General features: G+C 35.5%; 2 protein-coding genes across 2 annotated transcripts in view; one reads left to right on the top strand and one right to left on the bottom strand.

Moving 5' to 3' along the window:
* Positions 1–21,965, top strand: part of LOC121378064 — a 293,865-nt gene that overhangs the window by 57,583 nt on the left and 214,317 nt on the right. The gene's annotated exons all lie outside the window — the stretch shown is intronic.
* Positions 8,755–11,135, bottom strand: LOC121376952. Its single transcript, XM_041504761.1, has 3 exons — positions 10,741–11,135; positions 10,387–10,482; positions 8,755–9,998 (listed from the first exon to the last, which is right to left on the bottom strand). The coding sequence occupies exons 1-3, from the start codon at positions 10,767–10,769 to the stop codon at positions 9,740–9,742; spliced, it is 384 nt and encodes a 127-aa protein (XP_041360695.1). The 5' UTR covers positions 10,770–11,135; the 3' UTR covers positions 8,755–9,739.

Genomic DNA, 21,965 nt, shown 5'->3' with positions numbered 1-21,965 from the left:
ATTAGGGGAGGGGGCGAACCCTCATAGTTGGGGGTGAACTGACTGGGGGCGAACTGGTTTGGGGACCGAAACATATGGTACCCAAAAACAATATATATTACTAAGTAAAATGAAAAATGACTGCTACTTGTGATACTTTAAATAAATTAAACAAATTAAAACTAAATTAATTTGTAAACAAAGACTGCTGACCTATCAGAGTACGTGAAACTGGTCATGTGACCTAAATCACCCCAAAAAAGCATTACTATCGTTGTAAAAATCTGTACCCATCGGTGAAATAACAACACTTTTTCTGTAATAAATGCATCAATTTGGCATCTTAAAATATTTATTTTGCATTTAAATGTATTATTTATGATGTAAATGTGATCTATGTGTATTTAAATTGCCCCCGAAAAATATGCCTTGATCGGCCATTTTGGAAATTTTCTGTGTCATGACCCAATGTTGCATCATTTAGAACACGTTGCATCATGTAGAACACGTTACATTCGTTCGATTGTCATCAAACATCACAATATTAGAACAAATACAGTTAAAGATGTCAACTTAGGCCTATATATTAAAGGTGTCTAGAATAAGAAAGAAAATAGTAAAATCATGTTTACCTTTTTTTCCTTCCAAACGTGACGAAAATAGTAGGACATCCGAAACTTGATCGAAGTTCTTCATTTTCCGCCATAGCCAAGTATTCGGTAATAAACTGTGATTGTTTCTGCTCAATCAAAATGATCTCAAAGCCAATTCATAATGCAAAATACACAATGTTTTGTCATTATTTATTATTAAATTTATTTTGGCAAACTGCAAATGGCGCGTTTTTTTCCTGTTGTTATCTCTAAGCCAATCAAATCCCAGGTATGACTGTTTAGGAACCGACCAATCATATTATCGCTTTTAACCTTCGTTCGTCTTTTAAGACGACACAGACTTATAATAATAATAATAATAATTATTATTATTATTATCATAATTATGTACTAATCTAGCGCCTTTGTGGCCTTCTGTCTATTAAGCATTATAAATTATTACTCTGCATATGGCGTATGGCATCACCCTTTTTTTTTTTTTTTTTTTTTTTTAATACCAAAGCTCATATTTTTTCTAGCGAATATAGATAACGTTACCTAAAGGTGTGGGTATTTAAAAAAAAAAAAATTGTGATGATCCCATCACGAAGAATTCGTCCCCCCCCCCCCCCCCCCCCCCTAATTTTTTTTTTTTTTAATTTTTATTGTTGTAGTTTCTATAAATGGATTTGTGAGGACCAGGGATGGGAGTGATACACCAGCTTACTTTATTTTTCTTCCTTGTGATTTAACAAAATAACTACCATTTTTATTATTATGTGTGTGAAAATTCATATTAAAAAAAAAAAAAAAAAAAAATCAATCTTAATAAATAATATACCAAAAGTAATGATACCTGAAAGGAAAGGGGGGGGGGGGGGGGGCACAATCTGTTATAGTAATATCAATTCATTTTAATTTGGTTTTTGTGCCTATTTTCACACAATCTGGTAAAAAAAAAAAAAGTGGTGGTGGGTGGGTGTGAGACGTACAGCATGAATACAGCATGGCTAGCTGGAACAACAGCACCGACAGCAACTGCCATATGTGTGTCTGTATTATTATAATAACAACAAATTAACAATAATTAAGATTTTTTTAAAAACTATTTTTATTGACTTTTATTTTTTTTAAATTATTTATTTTATTATTTAATTGAAATTATAATTATATTATTATTTAGCAGCAATATATATATATATATATATATATATATATATACTCTTCAAAAAAAGAAACGCAAAAGGGTACAAATGGGTTATAACTCCGATTTTATGTTTCCTACCGGTTCATGCTTTGTGAATATAAGGTCATTGCATGTCCCAAACACATTCCCACGGTTACATTCGATAAAACGCAGTTACTGTACAATAAAGTTCCAAAATGTGAATATTCGCAAAAACGCACCCACGTGCAAACCATGTCACCACTGCACGTGCGTTGTCTGCACGTGCAACATGAACACCGACAGTATAAAAGTGCAGGGTGTTCGCTTGCCTGGCCTCTGTATCTGGCCGACAGTTGACAATCCAGGACATGCCACGTCTCAGTGAACCGCAGAGAAACAATGCCATCGGCCGACTAGACGCAGGCGAATCCAGAACGGCCGTTGCCAGGGCATTCCATGTGTCCCCAAGCACCATCTCCAGACTGTGGGACCGTTACCAGCAACATGGATCAACACGTGACCTCCCTAGATCCGGTCGACCACGGGTCACTACCCCCGGGCAGGACCGCTACATCCGGGTACGCCACCTTCGGGAACGATTGACTACTGCCACCTCCACAGCCGCAGCAATACCAGGTTTGCGCAGGATATCCGACCAGACCGTACGGAACCGCCTACGTGAGGTAGGAATTCGTGCCAGACGTCCAGTTCGAGGTGTCATCTTAACACCACAACACCGTCGACTCCGACTGCAGTGGTGCCAGATTCATCGACAATGGCCTCAACTGCGATGGAGACAGGTGTGGTTCAGTGACGAGTCCCGATTTCTGCTCCGACGTCATGATGGAAGATGTCGCGTGTATAGGCGTCGTGGTGAACGTTATGCGGCAAACTGCGTGCAGGAAGTGGACAGATTCGGCGGGGGTAGTGTCATGGTGTGGGCAGCCATCTCACACACTGGCAGAACTGACCTGGTCCACGTGCAGAGCAACCTGAATGCACAGGGCTACATTGACCAGATCCTCCGGCCACACATCGTTCCAGTTATGGCCAACGCCAACGCAGTGTTCCAACATGACAACGCCAGGCCTCACACAGCACGTCTCACAACGGCTTTCCTACAGAACAACAACATTAATGTCCTTCTTTGGCCATCGATATCACCGGATTTGAACCCAATTGAGCATCTATGGGACGAGTTGGACCGACGCCTCCGACAGTGACAACCACAGCCCCAGACCCTGCCCGAGCTGGCAGCAGCCTTGCAGGACGAGTGGGCCACCATCCCCCGGGACGTCATCCGTACTCTGGTTGCTTCAATGGGCAGGCGGTGCCAGGCAGTTGTCAACACACGCGGAGGCCACACCCGGTATGGACTCCAGATGATCTTGACCTTGGTGATGTGTCCTATCACTTACTCACAATGGACTAGAGTGAATTGTGAACAATCCTGCAACATTTGGTAATTATCGGACTCACCATTCAATAATTAAATCAATTCTCCAAATGTTACGACAATGTGGTTTTGCGTTTCTTCTTTTGAAGAGTATATATATATATATGTGTATGAGATGTGAGTGGTAGCCTACCCTGTAATATTTAGTTTTTAGCCCCCCCCCCCCCAAAAAAAAAAAATCCATACTGTGATCGATAAACATTGTGATGGGGATCACCTCCTCCCCCCCCCCCCCCCCCCCCCCATCAACTACTTTTTACAGATCTTTATTATGACAGGTGTGTCGGGATGGGGGAGTCTATTGAAAGCAAGGAGGTAGTATGGGATAATTACAAGATGATCCTGTTTTAATCATATATAACCATATGTATCAATTGATACATATGGTTATATATGATATCCTATACTACCTCCTAATTGATACATATGGTTATATACGATTAAAACAGGATCATCTTGTAATTATCCCATACTACCTCCTCGCTTTCAATAGACTCCCCCACCCCAACTTTTTTTTTTTTTTTTTTTTTTTTAAATTATCATAAATACTATCTAAATCTGCTAAATGTATGTTTGGTTGTTTAGCCACTGTTCCCAATGAATTCGATAAATCCTGTGAGAAGTTATGAATTTTTTAAAAATAACCATGAAAATGTTTTGGACTGTTCATTTCGAACACATCATTTCCTTTGAAAAAGGACCATCTCCAAACTAATATTTCACTTATATTCCACTTGTAGAAACAACAAAAAAAATATCTAATTCCAGTTCACTTATACCACTGATAAACCACTTATAGGTGAAATATATGTGGAGTATCAGTGAAGTATCAATTAACCATTTTTTTTCACTTATACTTATACACACTGATACTTCACTTATACCAATATATAGGTAACTTATAAGTGGCGTATAAGTAAAGTATATTCCACTTATAAGTTTGTATAGGTTATTTCCGTAAGGGTTGTATCCTCACCTTTAACGTCCCTACCGTTCCCCAGTCTGTCAAAGCCGGTTACCGTAATATCCCTGTTGAACCCTTTACTCCAAACCCCTTGCGTTGCTTCAAATGCCAGAGGTTAGGCCATGGTCAGAACACATGTCGTGGCAAACCTACATGTGCTCGTTGTGGTCTTTTTGACCATGACAGCAAGACCTGCAAGAATGATGTACTTTGTCTTAACTGCAAGGGCAACCACTGTGCATACTCGCGAGAGTGTCCGCAGTGGAAACTGGAAAAACGAGTTCAACAGGTAAAGGTACAAAATAAAATATCCTTCATGGATGCCAGAAGGTTGGTGGAGACAGCAACACCGACTGTGGCTGACAAGTCATATGCAGCTGCTGCCAAAGTCGCCATTAAAAGTGTCGCGGTCAATACAGACTGAACCTGGCATTGTGACGAAGCCAAGTACAAAAAAGTGTCTGACATTGATAAGGCACAAAAACAAGTGCAGAAAGCAGCACAAAAAGAAAAGGTAGCTCAAGTGTCATTGGATTCTAAGAATTCCCCAAATAGGTCGAGCACAAGACAGGCAGTGACACAAAGAAATCTACAAAGAAAGCTACAGAAGTACTGTCTGGTAGGCTTAAAAAGATCGAACTACGTTTGGTCCCAATCAGCAATATGTATGAAACTTTGGCTGATATCGGTGATGATGATATGGAGATTTCATCTCCAGATCATTGCCGATCACAAAGACCACCAGCAAAGCCAAAGATAAAACCCATACTTCCTCCCGATGGAAAATACAATTATCCAGTGGAAGTGTCGTCGGCTTAGGCCCAATTTTGATGAATTAAGTCTTCTAATTCAAGACTATAATCCTCTTGCAGTGTGTCTTCAGGAAACCTTCCTGAAGGATACTGACAGTATCAACATCAGAGGATTTAATCTCTACCATAAATGTCAAGAAAGTGAAAAATAGAGGGTCTAGGGCATTTCCATTATTGTAACTGAAAACATTCCCCAGAGTGAAGTCATATTAAAGTCAAACTTACAAGCTGTGGCTGTAAAGGTCAGGGCTCATAAAACTAGTACTCTCTGTTCAGTTTATTTACCCCCTCCAAACAATTACAATTTTAACACTAGGGACTTTCAAGATCGTCTTGATCAATTCGTTACTCCCTTTATTATCATGGGAGTTTTAATGCTCACCGCACTTTGTGGGAATGCTATGACATAAATACTAGAGGTAAACAGTTAGAAGACTTAATTCTCAAAAATGACTTAAAGAGACATTCCTGACTTTAAAGTTAATAAAATAGACAGTAATATGGATTAATAAACTCACCTGCAATACATTTGTGTAAAAAAATCAATGAAAAGTGCAGTTACATGAAACAATACTTTCGGGATTCCCCATGACACGATTATTTGAAATCCTCGCGGAAAGGTGAAGGTCAGAGGTCGCAGTGATGACGAGAACACAAATTTCCCACAATGCAACATTCAACATGGCTTCGGTGAGTACACGTTTTTAATGTTATTTATTTTCAATAGTGACGTTTTGCATTGATTACCAACGACTTTCCATTTGTTTCCTACAAATCAGTAGTATTACAATATTTTTTTTCTTTAAGCGATACGAATGGACATATTTAAAAAGAAAAAAGGAGAAATAATGCCGATTAACAATTCCAATCATTTGATTTTGTTTTTTTCAATTTCTTTGTTCAACTTCAACAACTTGTTGATCTTGTCACTTTTCTATTGCCTTCGGCTTGGCAAGCCTTCTGATCATTCCAGCATTTAGGGTTAGGGTCACTTCTACTTATAGCTATAGAGATCTACAGATGTTGGAAAGATCGGAACTTTTACCATTAGTCAACTTGCCCCAACCCAAGCATTGTACTCATAATAATGATAATACTGTGATGGTGTCATTTTATGGGTATCTGGTCGTTTCGGCGTGTTGCTAGTCACTTCGTACCTTGGTCCTTTCGTACCATAGTCATTTCGTACCTAATTTGGTCCTTTCGTACCATTGCAAAAAGTCATTTCGTACCGTAACTGAAAGTCATATCAACCCAATCTAATTACGTCTATAAGATGCAAACACCACCTGCAACTGACTTTATAGATCATTAACTATTTAATTTTGTCCCTAAAAAAACATCAAGTCATTTCGTACCTTACACTGAAACAAATTTGTGGTTAATTTAAGGTGTGTTTTTTATCAGCAAAAAGTTAAAAATTATTGCCACTGTGTATAAACATGAACAACTGGCTGATTTGGCAATCGATAGGGTAGTCAATGTTTTCAGTGGTTGTTATTGTTTATTTCTTAAACAAATAAGTAATAATAAGTAATATTCGGCCATTTCAGCTGGTAACTGAAAAAACTATTCATAATTATTTATTTATTATTATTAGCATATTTATTAATTATGAATATAAAAAACACACTTTGGTCAATTGGAGCCAATTTCAGAAAACATCGAAGTTGGCCGTTAGTAGTACATACCAAATACGGCAGTTGACAGGTGTTATGGTAAATCAATAACGATATGCTGCACAATAATGTGTTCTGATTTTCGAACTGTCAAACTAAATTTAAAAAACAAAACAAAAAACACTGCTTTTATGCTATGGTCGATTCGTTTTTTATATACTGGTATGAAATGACTAGGGTATGGAAAGACTTTTCACAATGGTACGAAATAACTAGGGTACGAAATAACTTTTTGCTATGGTACGAAATGACTAGGGTACGAAGTGACTGATTCGTTTCGGCCCCAATGCATATTCGGCCCCAGTGCATATGCATAAAATTTGTAAAAGTTGAACTATTCATTTTAATTAATATTTATTATGAAACATCCAATATTTCTTTCTTTTACTCTTTTAAACCAATTTTAAATCAATTTTAGATCAGCTCTGATACAATTCAGTATGGTGATGTTTCTGATGAAGAAAAAGTTACAGTCAGCGACAGTAAGCGTGGAAGAGGATCACGGGCAAGACGATCACGGGCAAGACGATCAAGAGGTACAGGTAGAGGATTACGGGGAAGAGGAAGAGGGAAGGCCCGGATGCAGCAGACAGACTGTGAAAGATTGGCACGGTTAAGAGAAGATAGAAGTGATCGACTGAAGGTATTTAATAATTTGCTATTTATTGTGCTAATGCACAGCCAATTTGTAATATTTATAACAAATTCAGTATTGATATGTTGTCACAGCATGAACATAAAGGATTACTCATAAATGATTACATCCTGTTTGTACATGGGCATGCCATGGATATGAACATGACTGAAAATGGAAATCATTGACTTTTGTGAACCTTTCAATAACACAATTATTTTTCAAGGTAATTATGGAAAAAGCTGTCTTCAGATGTTACATATAGTGACTGGTGATGTTTAATATCATAGGATACAAAATAACAAGACCTGTTTTTCCATTGTCACATCATATTTTATTAACTCTACATAATAAATATATAAAAATCAATCCTAACTGATGGCAAGTGGCTGTTTTGTACTTTATTTACATTATGAATTTATTTATACTCGTTAAAGGTGCTTCACTAAAGATGCATAATGGTGATTTCTTTGCTGACTATTTTTGTTGTTAAAAACTGAGGATCACTCCTTGAACTATATGTACATAAAAAATTACAAGCAAATAATTGCATTTACTAGTTAAAAGGAATTTTTAAAAGGGTGATCAACACATTCAAAATGCACCCATAATTCAGTTGTATTCCATAAGGTTGGTATTCTCGAGTGAATTATGCAAAGATTGTGTATGGAATCAATTATAATGGAATCAATATATAAATGAATATTATTGTTATATTTTTAGAATCTCATTGAAGACATGTCCGAGGAACAAGTTCGGACAACACTGTTGAAGGTTGCAGAACAGTCCAGGACTTGTTCTGCATATCGCTTCAGTGGTCAAACCAGATGACCAGCACCCACCACAGCCCGATCCAGTAGCACCTGCTAGGCCTCACTGGTGTGTTTGCCAGAACTGCCGAGAAATGCCTACAGATTTAGAGAGATTGTGCTGTAGTTACAACAATGACCAATGCACAAGACAACAGCCAGTAAGTACATCTGAAAACAACCCAAGACAGCCAGTAACATAAGAGAAACAAGTTTTCATACAACTGACTGTAAAATGGACTGTCCCACGAGTATTGCAGCTATATGTACCTAATACAATGATTTAACCAAAAAACCAAATTGCACTTAAAAAGTACTGTCCTTCTGGTTGGATGTCCCATTGTGTATATATAGAAGCTTTCGCAAATATATACATATCTAATTACACATATTTCTCAATTCTAGCAAATATGTCTTTTTTCTTATAGGAAATGGACTACTTGGTCTTGGACCCCATGGTCTTAGCACTGCAGCAGCGGTACCGCAATGATGTGTTTGCATTACAGGCAGTCACTGTTGAAGACGTCAATAAAAGCAACAGGCATGCAGCCTGTAGACAGTACACCCTTTGGCAGTACAACAGACTTGGAGAGGGGATCAGGAGGGTTATACCAAGCTGCTGTGTTTGGAAAATACGAAGTGCTTTTCCTGATCCCTGATGTAGAAAAATAAGGAAAACCAAATTGATAATGACAATAGTTTATCACAAAGCCACTGGATTCTCAAGTGTTTATAGTGTAAAAATAACGATGTTTTCCTTATTATTTACAGAGACATAACTTAATGTACATATATATCATTAAAATATAAACATTAAATTCAATATATAGTGAGATTTTTTGTTTTAGCTCACATGTGCATTCTGTAATATTCTAACCTTTTTGATGTGGTACATATTTTGACGCGGAATATCCAGATAACTTGTGAATGACCAATATTCAAGAAAAACAACTCCAAACGACATGTGGTTGTCCATAAATTCCATATTAATAATACAGGTAAGAAATAACAATTAAAATTCATTTCAAACAGATTGTCACTGTAAACCATATTGCCCACTGCAAACATAATCACTATTTGTACATTGATATGGTGGGAGTAAATTCGACAGTTCAAGAGTTTTTGGGTTTGCTTATTATTCAAAACAATGTCCACTATACATTTCATGTGAAATAGATATTATTTTAAGATGTAATATGTACTTGAACATTGATTAATCCTGACCCTAATATAATCATATGCAATGTATTTAAAATAATAGATTGAGGTAGGGGTGGCCTAATTGTCTTATAATTAGTTGTACACCACAATGTTTTGTGCAGCAGTTAGTAAAATTCATTGTGAAATTTGCCTTACAGAAACTAGTACTTTTCGTTCCATGGTATTTTTAGTTGTTTACACTTACCGCAAACTGGCAAATTGTACATATTGCTTTATTCTTATCAATGAAAAATACTTCTGTCAACAAAAACTTCTGTTATTGACATCAGTTTTTCTTTTTATTTAAAGATAGCACGTCATAATACATACCGAGACGATATAGTAAATCGGTATTGACAAGATACTGAACAGTATACCACCCAGCTCTAGATCAAATATTGCAATAATACTAGTATATAGCATTGTCAATAAAAGTATTCAAATGTCAGGTTCCTTTAGAAAATCTGGACACTTTCTTGGCTGCCAGTACATGTGATGGCTCTGGAGATACAGGTGCCACAGTCTTGCTGATGTTCTTCGGATCATCTTCTTTCACTGTTACTGGATGACGCAGTGGAATTCTTTCGGTTAGGTACCGGTTCACAATGTTTATCATCAGTTCTGGAATATATGTGTAGTGTTTCTTTTCTTTCTCCTCACACACAGTCCAGTGGTTGGTCTGCTTGGAAAACTTTCTGTGCAAACTGAAAGAACAAAGTTTTGGTCAGTATGAATTAACGTAGACATAGATTATTAAAGTGTTGAAATAAATATTCATATTAATTAAGTCCAATCTAACTACAATCAGCTCCACTATTATATGAGGATCTATCAGCAGCCCGTTGGAGCTCATGTTCATTTGACCTTTCATTCAACTAATCAAAACCTTACTTGCAAAATCATGCCAGTGATTTGAAAAGAATTTGAAAACATTTGGGATTATGTTGAGGGTATACAAAGTGTGCCGGAAAATAATTGCAATATAAAAAAGTATCGTAAAGTATTAGACCACTGCTGCTAAACAGCCTTTAAGCCATCTTAATAAAAAATTAAGTTTTCCTTTTCCAATCATGATATAATGTCATGACTTACCGTATACTTCCATCTTTGTTTGTGATGTTTTCATGGTCTGAATGTTTCATATAGTCGATAGCCGCCAACTGGCATCTTGCCTTGTAGACAGGAAAGCTGTAAAGATGGTGAACATGTTGAAATAAATTTAAATTGAAGGTTTCATTAAAAATAAACGTAGCTGTATATACTCGGTCAACACTGAAATTATTATGAAACTAATGCAAAACGGATTTGTTATAAAATTTATTTTTCTAACATTAATTTCTGATAATTGATAATTATAGGCCTGTTAGAAAAACTATAACATGTATTAACAAATAAGCAGTATCACTGAGGGATGACAAAATGTACACTTTAAGCATATTCATTTACCTGTAGCTAAATCTTTTAGATGCGTACATCAAAATGTGGTTTTGGAAGTTCTCCAAACCTGATGTTAACCTACAAAACAAAATAAAAACTCTTATTAGTTCTGTCAGATGGAATAGTAAATCACATCATTTACCTTATTAACATTTCTTACGAATCAATCAGAACGCAACATTTGTTTCATTTTGATTCCAAAGTTTATCAACAGTAAGAAGGTATTATTTAATTGTACTAAATATGGAAATTCTATGGTCTTGCATCATTCATCATTTTAGAGTTACACTTGGATTCTTTGAAGTAACTTCAGCACATATAATTCCCTGAATGAAATGCCATTTATTGGAGAGGCAAGATGTTTCTTGTCTAGTTTCAGTTAAATGAATATATAATTGATTACGGGAATGTCACATAATAGGGAATGTTGTGGAGAAATCTTGTGTTCAACACATGCTTCCTCAAAGCAATATGTGACGTGCTGTTTGCCTCCATCCACTTGGTTGTATGCTCCAACAAAGGTGCATGTTCACAAGATCCAAGTGCCCAGCTGTGCTCGTCCACTACATGATGTAGTAACCCCTGCCATTTTGTCTGCATGAAAAATGTCAGTATTTGTTCAGTAGAAATCTCCCATAACCATATTATGAAATATATATAAAATTGTGTGCTGTAAAACATTAAAGTTATATAATATACTGACCAAAAAGTAAGGCCATGGAATTGAGTATAATGCATGTGTTCGATTTTACTTTGATAAGCATTTTATTATTTCATTTACACTTGCTTATTCCAGTCAAGGTGTGGGTGGGTGTGTGTGTGTATAATTACAAATGTTTTACTGACTAATACACCATTAAACCGTACATGTTTCTTTTTATGCACTGGAAAGTAGAAGTTAAGTTTACCAAAAATGTGTCTGCATTTCCATTGCACTCACGACTGCAGTACCAGAAATGGTTAGTGACATGTCCTATCCAGGGCTTCAGGTCTTTGCAGCCTTTTTCTGATAAAATCTGAAATGAACAAATGTGACATTTTATCACCCATTTATCTAGAATAGTTTTGTAGGTGGAGTTGTGTTTTTTTTACATGCCCAGCAGCACAGTGCTACTGCTTTAGTATTGCACAAAATAATATTAGTTAATAAATGTTCTCCCCCCCCCCCTCCCCCCTCCCCATCCCACCAATTAAATGAAAACATTTCATAAAGTTATAATTATCGTGAGTTTTAGGTTTGAACTGGCTTTGACAGTATTTGCTTTGTGGCTAAGCCCATTTAAAAGATCCCTGCTGTAATGTGTAAATATGACGTTTCATGCGAAGATTATGTGTCGGATTTATGAAATGTTTACATCTAATACCTGATGATTAGTTGATCAATGTGCTCTAGTGGTGCAATTCCCAACCATGCTCAATTTAAATTTGAACTGTTTTAATGTAAACATATTAATAAATTACCTTTATTGCATAAAAAAATGTGTAATGTGTAAATATGATGTTTCATGCGAAAATTATGTGTCGGATTTATGAAATGTTTACATCTAATACCTGATGATTAGTTGATCAATGTGCTCTAGTGGTGCAATTCCCAACCAGTGCTCAATTTAAATTTGAACTGTTTTAATGTAAACATGTTAATAAATTACCTTTATTGCATAAAAAATGTGTTGCTTTTTTATTTCTATTCTGTATAAAGCATTTATTAATGTGAAAAAGAAGAAATCAATAAATACTGTTGCAAGTTTCTTTCCAAGATTTTTGGCACCATGCCACACATCATAGGAGTGCTTGATCATAGGGTATTGCTTTTCTGAAAAAACAAGAATTACTTTGCAGTTATAAACCTTTGCCTCATCACAAACGGCATGCTAACAATTTGAACATGATATATTTCATGTCTATAGCATTATTTCATATTGAAGTAAACTTAATTTAATAAAACTTACTTAAGGATTAACTGTTATTTACATTCATTGAGTATGAAATTTGTTTTTTATCTGCAAACTAAATTGGTGAAACTGTTCACACAAGTTTGTGATGTTTTTAGTGTTCATACCCATTGAACACAAAAGGGTAAACGTCAGTCCTTATAATTAAATTCAAAACATTCTTCTTAATAACAATAAAAAGTTCAAATTTTATTTTGAATTCATTTTTGGTTCTTAGAAAATAACGCTCAATAATAAAAAGTACCAGTATAATAATATGACATTCCCTGACAACAAATTTTTTACATTCATCGAGAATTGAACAAACTCGCTGTTAGGGGCTTTGACCAATGTGATGGCTTTAAACTGTAATTAATGTAACCGAAATTCAATTATATGTTATTGCCGCTTACATGTATACACTTTTAATCTACATTAGCTTGAAACTTACGATGTGTATTATAACATCACTACATTAATGACAAACTACATCCCACCCTGATGATCCCCTCATCCCACAAGACATTACATACATAATTGTAATGGAATAGATGTTTAACGATACCCCAGCATGAAAATTATATACTTAGAGTGCTCGCTCATAATAGATGAAATCTGTGGATGAGCATCAGTGACGACCTCTATTACATTCATCCCAGCATTCTTCATGTTCTGCAGCACTGTCACGAATGCCTTCGACTCCATAGCTGTTGACTAATGTAGTTTCTCGATTATCGATGACAACAAGATGTACAATCTTCATACTGTCAATGTCGACGGCAGTGTACTTGGCACAGAAGCCTGGACTGTCCATACGTCCGTCACCTAAAATATAACCTCAATTTTACAAAATGCACATAATTAACTAATACTTACATTTGTAAGTCCAAAGTGTTAAAGCTACAATCTCTCCTCCCACTTTATAGTAACATTTTGTAAAGTAAAATAAAAGCACAATAGAGGTATTTCACATTCCTATTGCGCATGCGCGCGAAGAGTAACGTCCCTTGACAAAATAGACTGAAACTAGTCTATTTACAAATTGGGGGGCGTGACAGACAGGTTGTTATGGGCGACTTGAGTAGTTTCGTAGGAGACTTTTAAACTTTGGCAACTAACATGTACATATTTCGAATTAGATGGTATAATGGCCGTAGAAAACGGTCCGCTGAAATTTACAGCGGAATGGTTCAAATTAAAAAGCAGTGCAACAACTTGGACAAAGTCTCTGCGACTTGTATCCGAGGGTTTTGATAACGCCAGATTAAAAGACTATCTCGTAAAAAGTATAAACAAAACATTTGACAGATTCCATAGGTTATGGCATCGACGGGTTATGGCATCGATCGATATATATATATTTGAGAGAGAGAGAGAGAGAGAGAGAGAGAGAGAGAGAGAGAGAGAGAGAGAGAGAGAGAGAGAGAGAGAGAGAGAGAGTATATATATATACACATACACACACACACATACATATATATATATATATATATATATATATATATATATATATATATATATATATACAGTCAAACCTGTCTTAAGCGGCCACACAAGGGAGTAGATAAACGTGGCCGCTTAAGACAGGTGGCCGCTGAGTACAGGTTGCCACATATATAGTCTTTAAAACATTTGTTGTTGTTTCTTGTTTTACCATCTGTACTGCTAATTAACGGATGTGTGCTTCATAGTTGACTATAAATCAACTTTTGACATGTTGTCTCCTTCAAAAATAATGCAAATAGAATATATTAAATTAACCGTTTTCCACAAGTTTGTTTTCTTTTTCCATTTAATTATTTAATTCCGACTTCATGCGATGTATTGTTATAGTAAGTGAATCTACAAATGTCAAGCGTAGCCTGCCCAGAGGCAATTAGATGCATGTCAGATTCATACTTCCTTAATTGATACACAGTGGAGATGTCGGGACTGAATGGGTACTATTATTCCTGAAGGTGTGAAGATCGGTTATTTGCTGCACCTATCGCTGTTGTTAAAATATCCCTTTTATATAAGAGTAAAACTTTACTGTGGCCGCTTAATGCAGGTATTTTAGCGATTTGGGATCAGATTTAGGTGGCCGCGTTAGACAGGTGACCGCTTATTACAGGTGCATTTACATTATAAATCGTTTGGGAGGAAAAAAGTGGCCGCTTAAGGCAGGTGACTGCTGAGTACAGGTGGCCGCTAGGACAGGTTTGACTATATATATATATATATATATATATATATATATATATATATATATATATATCAGAAGGTGTTTTGTTGCATTTTTCTTAGTGTCTATCTAATTGGGAAAAGTTAAAAAAAAGAAGAGATTTTTATGCTGTTACATGTATATCCATAAAGTGGGAATTTAAAAAAGGGGGATTGGGGGGGGGGGGGTTGAAGGTAGGTGCCGTTCTGTTTACCCATACACACGTTTTTATACAGTGTCAACATGAACGCATTGAGTATTATACAAAATATATTTATTTTCTTTACTGTTAATGTGTTTTCCACCATATCTAAGTATATAAAATACTAGACGGACCTGTGTAGGAACGTCCTGTACAGAGCCGTCATCACTCTATATATATTTATATATCATTATTATTATTATTATTTAAGGAGTGTCTGTTATTTCTTTTACATTCATCGGGGTATGAACAAAATAAATCATCCGTAAATTTTGTGAATCGGCGAAGCCGTTCTCACATAAGTTTGCGTATGATTTTTTTGTTCATACCTAGATGAACGTAAAGCAATAACAGACAATACTTATAATTAAATTTGAAACATACTGAGTAATAATAACATTAAAAGTTCATATATATATATATATATATATATATATTCTGTTGAGTATTGTCCGAAATATACATATATTTTCTGTATATACAAAATAGATATTTATTTTATTTTATTTACTGTTTACTACCATATCTAAGTAGAGAATACTAAACCGCCCTGTATAGGAACGTTCTGTACAGAGCTGTCCTGACTACATATATTTTTTATATATTTACACACGCACACGTTATATATTTTATTGAGTATAATCCGAAATATACATATATTTTCTTTATATACAAAATATATATTTATTTTCTTTACTGTTAATGTGTTTTCCACCATATCTAAGTATACTAGACCGCCCTGTGTAGGAACGTCCTGTACAGAACCGGTAAGGTTTTGGTCCCTTATGGCTTCCCTCCTACAAAATGTGCTGAACAAACCCTCGTACTTAGAGTAACATTAAAATCGTTTTCTACGTGAAACGATTACCCACAATCGTTTCCGATATCCATTGGCTGGATATCAATGGAAGGATAACAAATTTCCCGGACATATGTGGTTGGAACAGTTAATAATTGAACAATGGTCGTGGCCTCCCATTGCTTTTGCCCCCCAATTTGCAGATAGGTCTATTTTGGCAAGATCTCGCGAAATCTCGCGGTTTGCGTCCTCGAGTAACTCCGCAACGGGCACATGCGCAGTGGAATGTGAAAGAAGTCTATTACACTGACGAATAAATTTTTCGTTATTAACCTATCCCTGAACAACAGAGAATGTGACGCGTTATAATAGGCTGTTTTGAAATTCGTCCTAAATTGTAGGCGATAATAACCAGGATAAATCTTTTTATATGACTTACATTAGTGCAACAAATATTGGGCTACACTCTCGATCATTGAACCTGTCACTCAAAAAACACAAAAAGACATCATGGTCTAACAATACAAATCTCTTGTAAAATGATGACATAACAACTACATGTATAATGTATATGGTTGGTCCCAAACATTAAACTAGTCAATCAATGCAAGTAATAATGCATTTTAAACAATTATATGTAAACAATAACATGGTGGTAACATTAAAATTGCCCACTGCTGGTATTAATTATATACAAATCTACTTTTATGGTCCAGACATAGGGTATTTGGGCATACAACTGTAAAACGTATGAATATTAATATAACGTGATTGTTCCTTACCAGCAAGAATGACTTCTTTGCCAGACAAGTCGGACAACTGTCTAGCTCTAATGTTGGCCCAATAATCATCAATCCCAGGTGTCACATAATGCACCTGCATTTGGTGGAAGCTTGTCTTCGACACGAAGCCTATGTTTAAAAATTTAAACAATAATGCCACTTTGGCAAAATTGTTTCCGGACAACATCACACAGGATGACATCAAAAAGTCTCCAAGGAAAATGCCTCTTGGGAGTACTGGTTGACTTGACCATTTTAAAACGTGTCCATTAGTGCATCTCTGAAAGAATACAGTTCAATTAATGAACATATATATGACTGAAATATAGTTGTAACTAGGCCATTTGTATTGTAGTACTATTTACTGATGGAAACACATTAAGAATGTTTGGAAAAAACTGAATGTTAGTGTGGAATGTAAGAATGTTTTATAGCTATTTACATACAAAAATATTAACAACCCTTCTACTTATATTTCTTACTCATAATAACCCACAGATGATTAAGTACATAGCATGCAAATTGACTTGTTGAATATGTGTTTATTAATCATATTTTTAGTTAACACTTATATACATGTATATGTACATATTCATTTTATAAATTTGTAAGACAATGTTCCAAGGTACTCCAATTGACTAATGATCTTAGGTAGGGACAATAAAATAGTCCACCCAGCAACAACCCTTCAACATGTCAAAGTAAGAAGTCTCACCCAAATAAAATTAACTCCTGTCCCTACTTTCCTACTAAAGAAATCCACAGATCCCTTGCAGCCTTTGGTGGAACAACTGTTTGGTGGTTTTAGATCTGCCAGGTCTTTTAGACAGGAGTGAAAAGTGATATAGTTTGGCTCCAGATCTTTCCTGTTGATGTTGGTTATTCTTCTTGTGGATAACTTGCCCTTTTTCAGCTGCTCCCCTGGGTCGTCATATTTGTAAAGATGATCTTCTATGGGGAAGATAACGTCTTCCATTTCCACATCATCCACACTAGTGTCACTTTGAAAATAAAAGATTGACAAGTTGTTTTAAAAAAATTTCAAAACAAAACCTTGTATTTAACCAGAATTATGACTTACTAGATAACAAAAAGACAAATCACTGGTCTTAAACAAATATTCAGCCTATGAACAGTTTATAGCTTTCAACTCTATTTGTACTTTTAAAAAAAAAAAGGAGAATTATGTTAATAGTTGTATTAGTAAAATGAATTTTTATCGTCTATATTTTAATACTTACTGCATGGAAATGTCACAGTATGATGGACTGTAAGTGGGATCATCACTGTCTGATGATATAGTCGAACCATCAGATTCATCATGCAAGTCTACCAATATCCTTAAAAAAAGTGGGTTTTGCAATTCAATTACAGATATAATTGGAACATTACTAATATATATATATATAAAATACAAAGAACAAAATGCACAATTCATTCAATTTCAACAAAGAAAAAGCCAAAGAGATTTATTTTGTAAAAGCAGGTTGAAAGTTAATAGTGAAATTTAACTTGTGACTAATATGCTAAGATATGACTAGGGATGAAACAAAATTCAATTTAGAAACAAAAAGATGTTACTTTGGAAAGTGTATTGAAATTTTTTAATTTACTAATTATAGGCACTACATATTTGACAATATGATTTGCTTAGCATCCTTGAGCAGTTAAAATTTGTTTTAAATGCAGTCTAAAAAAATTGTATTGCCAGCAAAATCTTGTACATTTTATAAAACATTTACTTCAAGTACATGGATTCCAATGTTTATGTTTATCAAGAGTATCTGATTAGGCAACGATCATGAATGAAAGTAACTAAATATAATTTTATAAAGTACTCACTGTACATGATCCATTTTTGTTGACTGTTGTGGTACTCCAGCAGAACTGATAAATATAAGAAAGTTGTGTCATGATTACAACCAAACCTAGTCCATACAGATTTATAAACTAGTAATGTATTTACATATTTTTTTAATATACACATATATTGCAAGATGTCTTTAGATCATCTCCGACTTTGACAAATGGATTACATTCATGAATTCATGGATTACATATATACATCATATGCCTATACACTTGACTTTATGAAATGGCTTGAAACATAAAATGAAATATGGCCTGCTGGGTTTTTTTAAAATAGCAGGCTTTTAATAAATGTTATTCTAAGAAGAAATACAGACTGATGAAAATGGTGGTTGGAGGGTGAAAAACTATTACCTAAAAGCACTTTTTATACTCCATATACACGTAGAACATTATGGACCGGGAGCCAAGTGAGATTTAATTGTTGTGAGAGTTCCAAAAGGTTTGAGGTGGTTGAGGTGTAGAGGGACCCCGAATGACTACAGAAACCCAATTCTTAAGTAAATATAGTGCGGGAGTAAATAGGGGGCGCTGCTGAAATTACCCCCAAAATGGGATTTAATTGTTGTGAAAGTTCCATCCAAAATTCCTTTGCTACTTATTAGAGGACATGTCACTGAGCCTAAATCCACAACTTAAGAAAAAATATTTTGCAGGAAAGGCTACTTAAGAAAGACTCTAATTAGTGCTAATTAGGGATTTAATTGTTGTGAAAGTTCCATCCTTGGAACCAAATGTAAAATGTAGAGTATGCTCACCCGAATCAGAATTACCCATTTAAGAAAAAAAATAATGCGGGAAAGTGCACTTAAGAAGAGGTCAAATGCTAATTAGTGCTAATTATGGATTTAATTGTTGTGAAAGTTCCATTCGAAATTCCTTTGCTATTTGGTAGAGGACATCTCACTGAGCCCAAATCCACTACTCATGAAAAAATATTTAGTGGGAAAGGCTACTTAAGAAAGACTCTAATTAGTGCTAATTAGGGATTTAATGGTTGTGAAAGTTCCATCCTTGGAACCAAATGTGAAATGCTCACCCGATTCAGACAAGATAATGACTTATAGCATCAATGTGAAAGGCGTTTTTTTTTTCTTTAGAACATGGACATGTAGTATATCAATGGATAGCTTTTGGTGAGTATTGTACAGATAAGTCAATATTATGTATGAATATGGTATACAGAGTCATAAAACATGTTAATAGCCTTTTTTTTGCTGAGAGATGTACGCCATCTTGTCACTGTAAAATGGGTTTTTCAGACTGCTAAGTGGAGACCGTCCATAAAGTGGGTTTTTTCAAAATCAGGGATTTTTTTTTTATCACCCCTGCTCCATGTACACCTTTAATATATTTGATCATTACATTTTTGAAAAGAGTTAATAACAAATAGTTTTCAACCATGCAGCCTGTCACAATACAGCAAATACTAGTATGTCATAAAAGTGATTATACACCCCCAGTACCACCAGGATCTGCTTGTGTAACATACTGACATGTCTCTACATAATAGAAAAGCCGTGAAACATTTCAACACCATTTCTTGCAACGACATAAATGTAGTTTTTAACATGCATTAATGGCCTACAGTAGAATTGTCCACACTGACTTCTACCTCTCCTTGGGGGGCAGGATCTAACTCAGTAAGTACAGCGTTCACCTGAGATGCTCGAGTCGAAGGATTGAATCCCTTAGGTGAACCCAAGCTCTGATTGGTTTTTCCTGCCTCAGCCAGTGCCCCGCGCCTGGTACCCAAAACAAAAACTTATAGTGGTTTCCTCTTAGACTATATGACCAAATGTTTGACATCCACTAGCCAGTCATTGAACAAAACAAACTTTCTAGCTCTATGTTACTCCAACGCAGAACCAAGAAAACTACCATTGTGTGTATTTGGATTTTAGAATGTCCTTCACTGACATCACCTACTTAACGCAAAATGTGTCTGTATTTGACAAGAAATGTAATAAAGCCTGGAACAGTCTTCCTTCAAGACAGATGCTGCTGTTCTTTGCATTTATTATAAACTAGAAGTCATTTGAAGAAAAAGATTATTAATCTCGAAACGATCTAAGAAACAAGCCATTCCTTCATAAATATACCATACTTGTCATTGCCCATCTTAATAAGTCTGTTCATCATATCATTGAAAGCTTTGACTTCAATACCTCATCTATTTGCTGCTTTCTTTAAATACATTTTCCATATGTCCCAATGTGATATTTCTCAGAAATGTCTTCTGTGTGTATTTGGTCTATTCATGGTGTCTGAGATAGTTCAACTTTTGACCAATCTTCATAGATGACTCCAGCTCTGCTACTACCTTTCATAGAAGCATTATTCTCCTCATGTTCCTGGTCAATAGCAACAGCAAAGAATGATTATCATGTTCTTTTTTTTAATTGTGAAGCACCCTGCCAAAATTCAGCATATACATCAGCATTTTATTCATTAAGTGTCGCCAAATCTTGCAAATGCACTGAAAGTCACCTAGTTTGTGTTGTTTCAAGAAACCAATAATGATAAAATATGTGTATGCAAAATGAAGTTTGCTTTTCAAATGCTTAAAGAAAGAGCATTATGTTTTATTTCCAACTGCAGAACTGAGAAACAAAATTGGAACAGGGTTGATGATTCAGCTCTATGATTGCAGCAGTCTTTGACTGATGAAGTATAAATCATACATGTCCTCTACTGTAGGAGGGTGGGGATGTGTCACATTAGTGACCTTTGGGAAAGGAGTCTGTCGATCCTGAAGAGGCAACTCCAGCCTATATATCCTAGGACATCCACTAATTGACTACCATCAAGAATATAGATCTGCTACCACTTTGAATGCTGTCATCTTCATATGAAGGTATCTGAGAAACACAATTAAGTGATATTCACTATAACTTAATAGACATATACATTCAATACATTTGTCATTGGCATACAAAGGGTGGTCCAGGATAATTATGAATATTTGGTTGGGATTCAGAATGCAAACTTCCGTTTTCACTACACACATTGAGTGATGAATAGGCAGCGTTACAAAAACAGGAATACAAGAGAAATGATAGGCACATTCCTCTCAGGGGTGGTACTCCCTGGATGATGATTATCGTGGAATATAGCCACGAAATAATCTCATCTTCGTCAAAACCATACCATTCAAAAATTATTCCTGGTACATTGACTCATATGACCTACGAGGTTCATGCCTGCAATATGTGCATCGGGCATATGTACAAACCAGTGTAATATGAATCCTGCGATGTTTGCAACATAATTAAATATGTATGTCACTTTCCCCAAAGAGTTATGGTGGACATAACCCTTCTCTTGGGTTACGGCTCTTAATTTAGATCAGGATTTGTATGTTCCTGATGAATTGTGTGGTGTTGGGGTCCCTCTACACCTCAACCACCTCAAACCTTTTGGAACTCTCACAACAATTAAATCTCAC

Source organism: Gigantopelta aegis, chromosome 7 (assembly GCF_016097555.1).
Source record: "Gigantopelta aegis isolate Gae_Host chromosome 7, Gae_host_genome, whole genome shotgun sequence".
NCBI lineage: Eukaryota > Metazoa > Mollusca > Gastropoda > Neomphalida > Peltospiridae > Gigantopelta > Gigantopelta aegis.
Note: the sequence above shows the minus strand (reverse complement) of the source record. Positions and strands in the feature narration are given on the sequence as shown.

Excerpts from the sequence above, each read along its gene's own strand:
- LOC121376952 (XM_041504761.1), bottom strand. The coding sequence starts at position 10,769 with ATGTACGCATCTAAAAGATTTAGCTACAG. Across the intron at positions 10,483-10,740 it reads TCTAAAAGATTTAGCTACAG|CTTTCCTGTCTACAAGGCAA; the intron begins GTAAATGAATAT and ends CCATCTTTACAG. Across the intron at positions 9,999-10,386 it reads AACAAAGATGGAAGTATACG|TTTGCACAGAAAGTTTTCCA; the intron begins GTAAGTCATGAC and ends TTGTTCTTTCAG.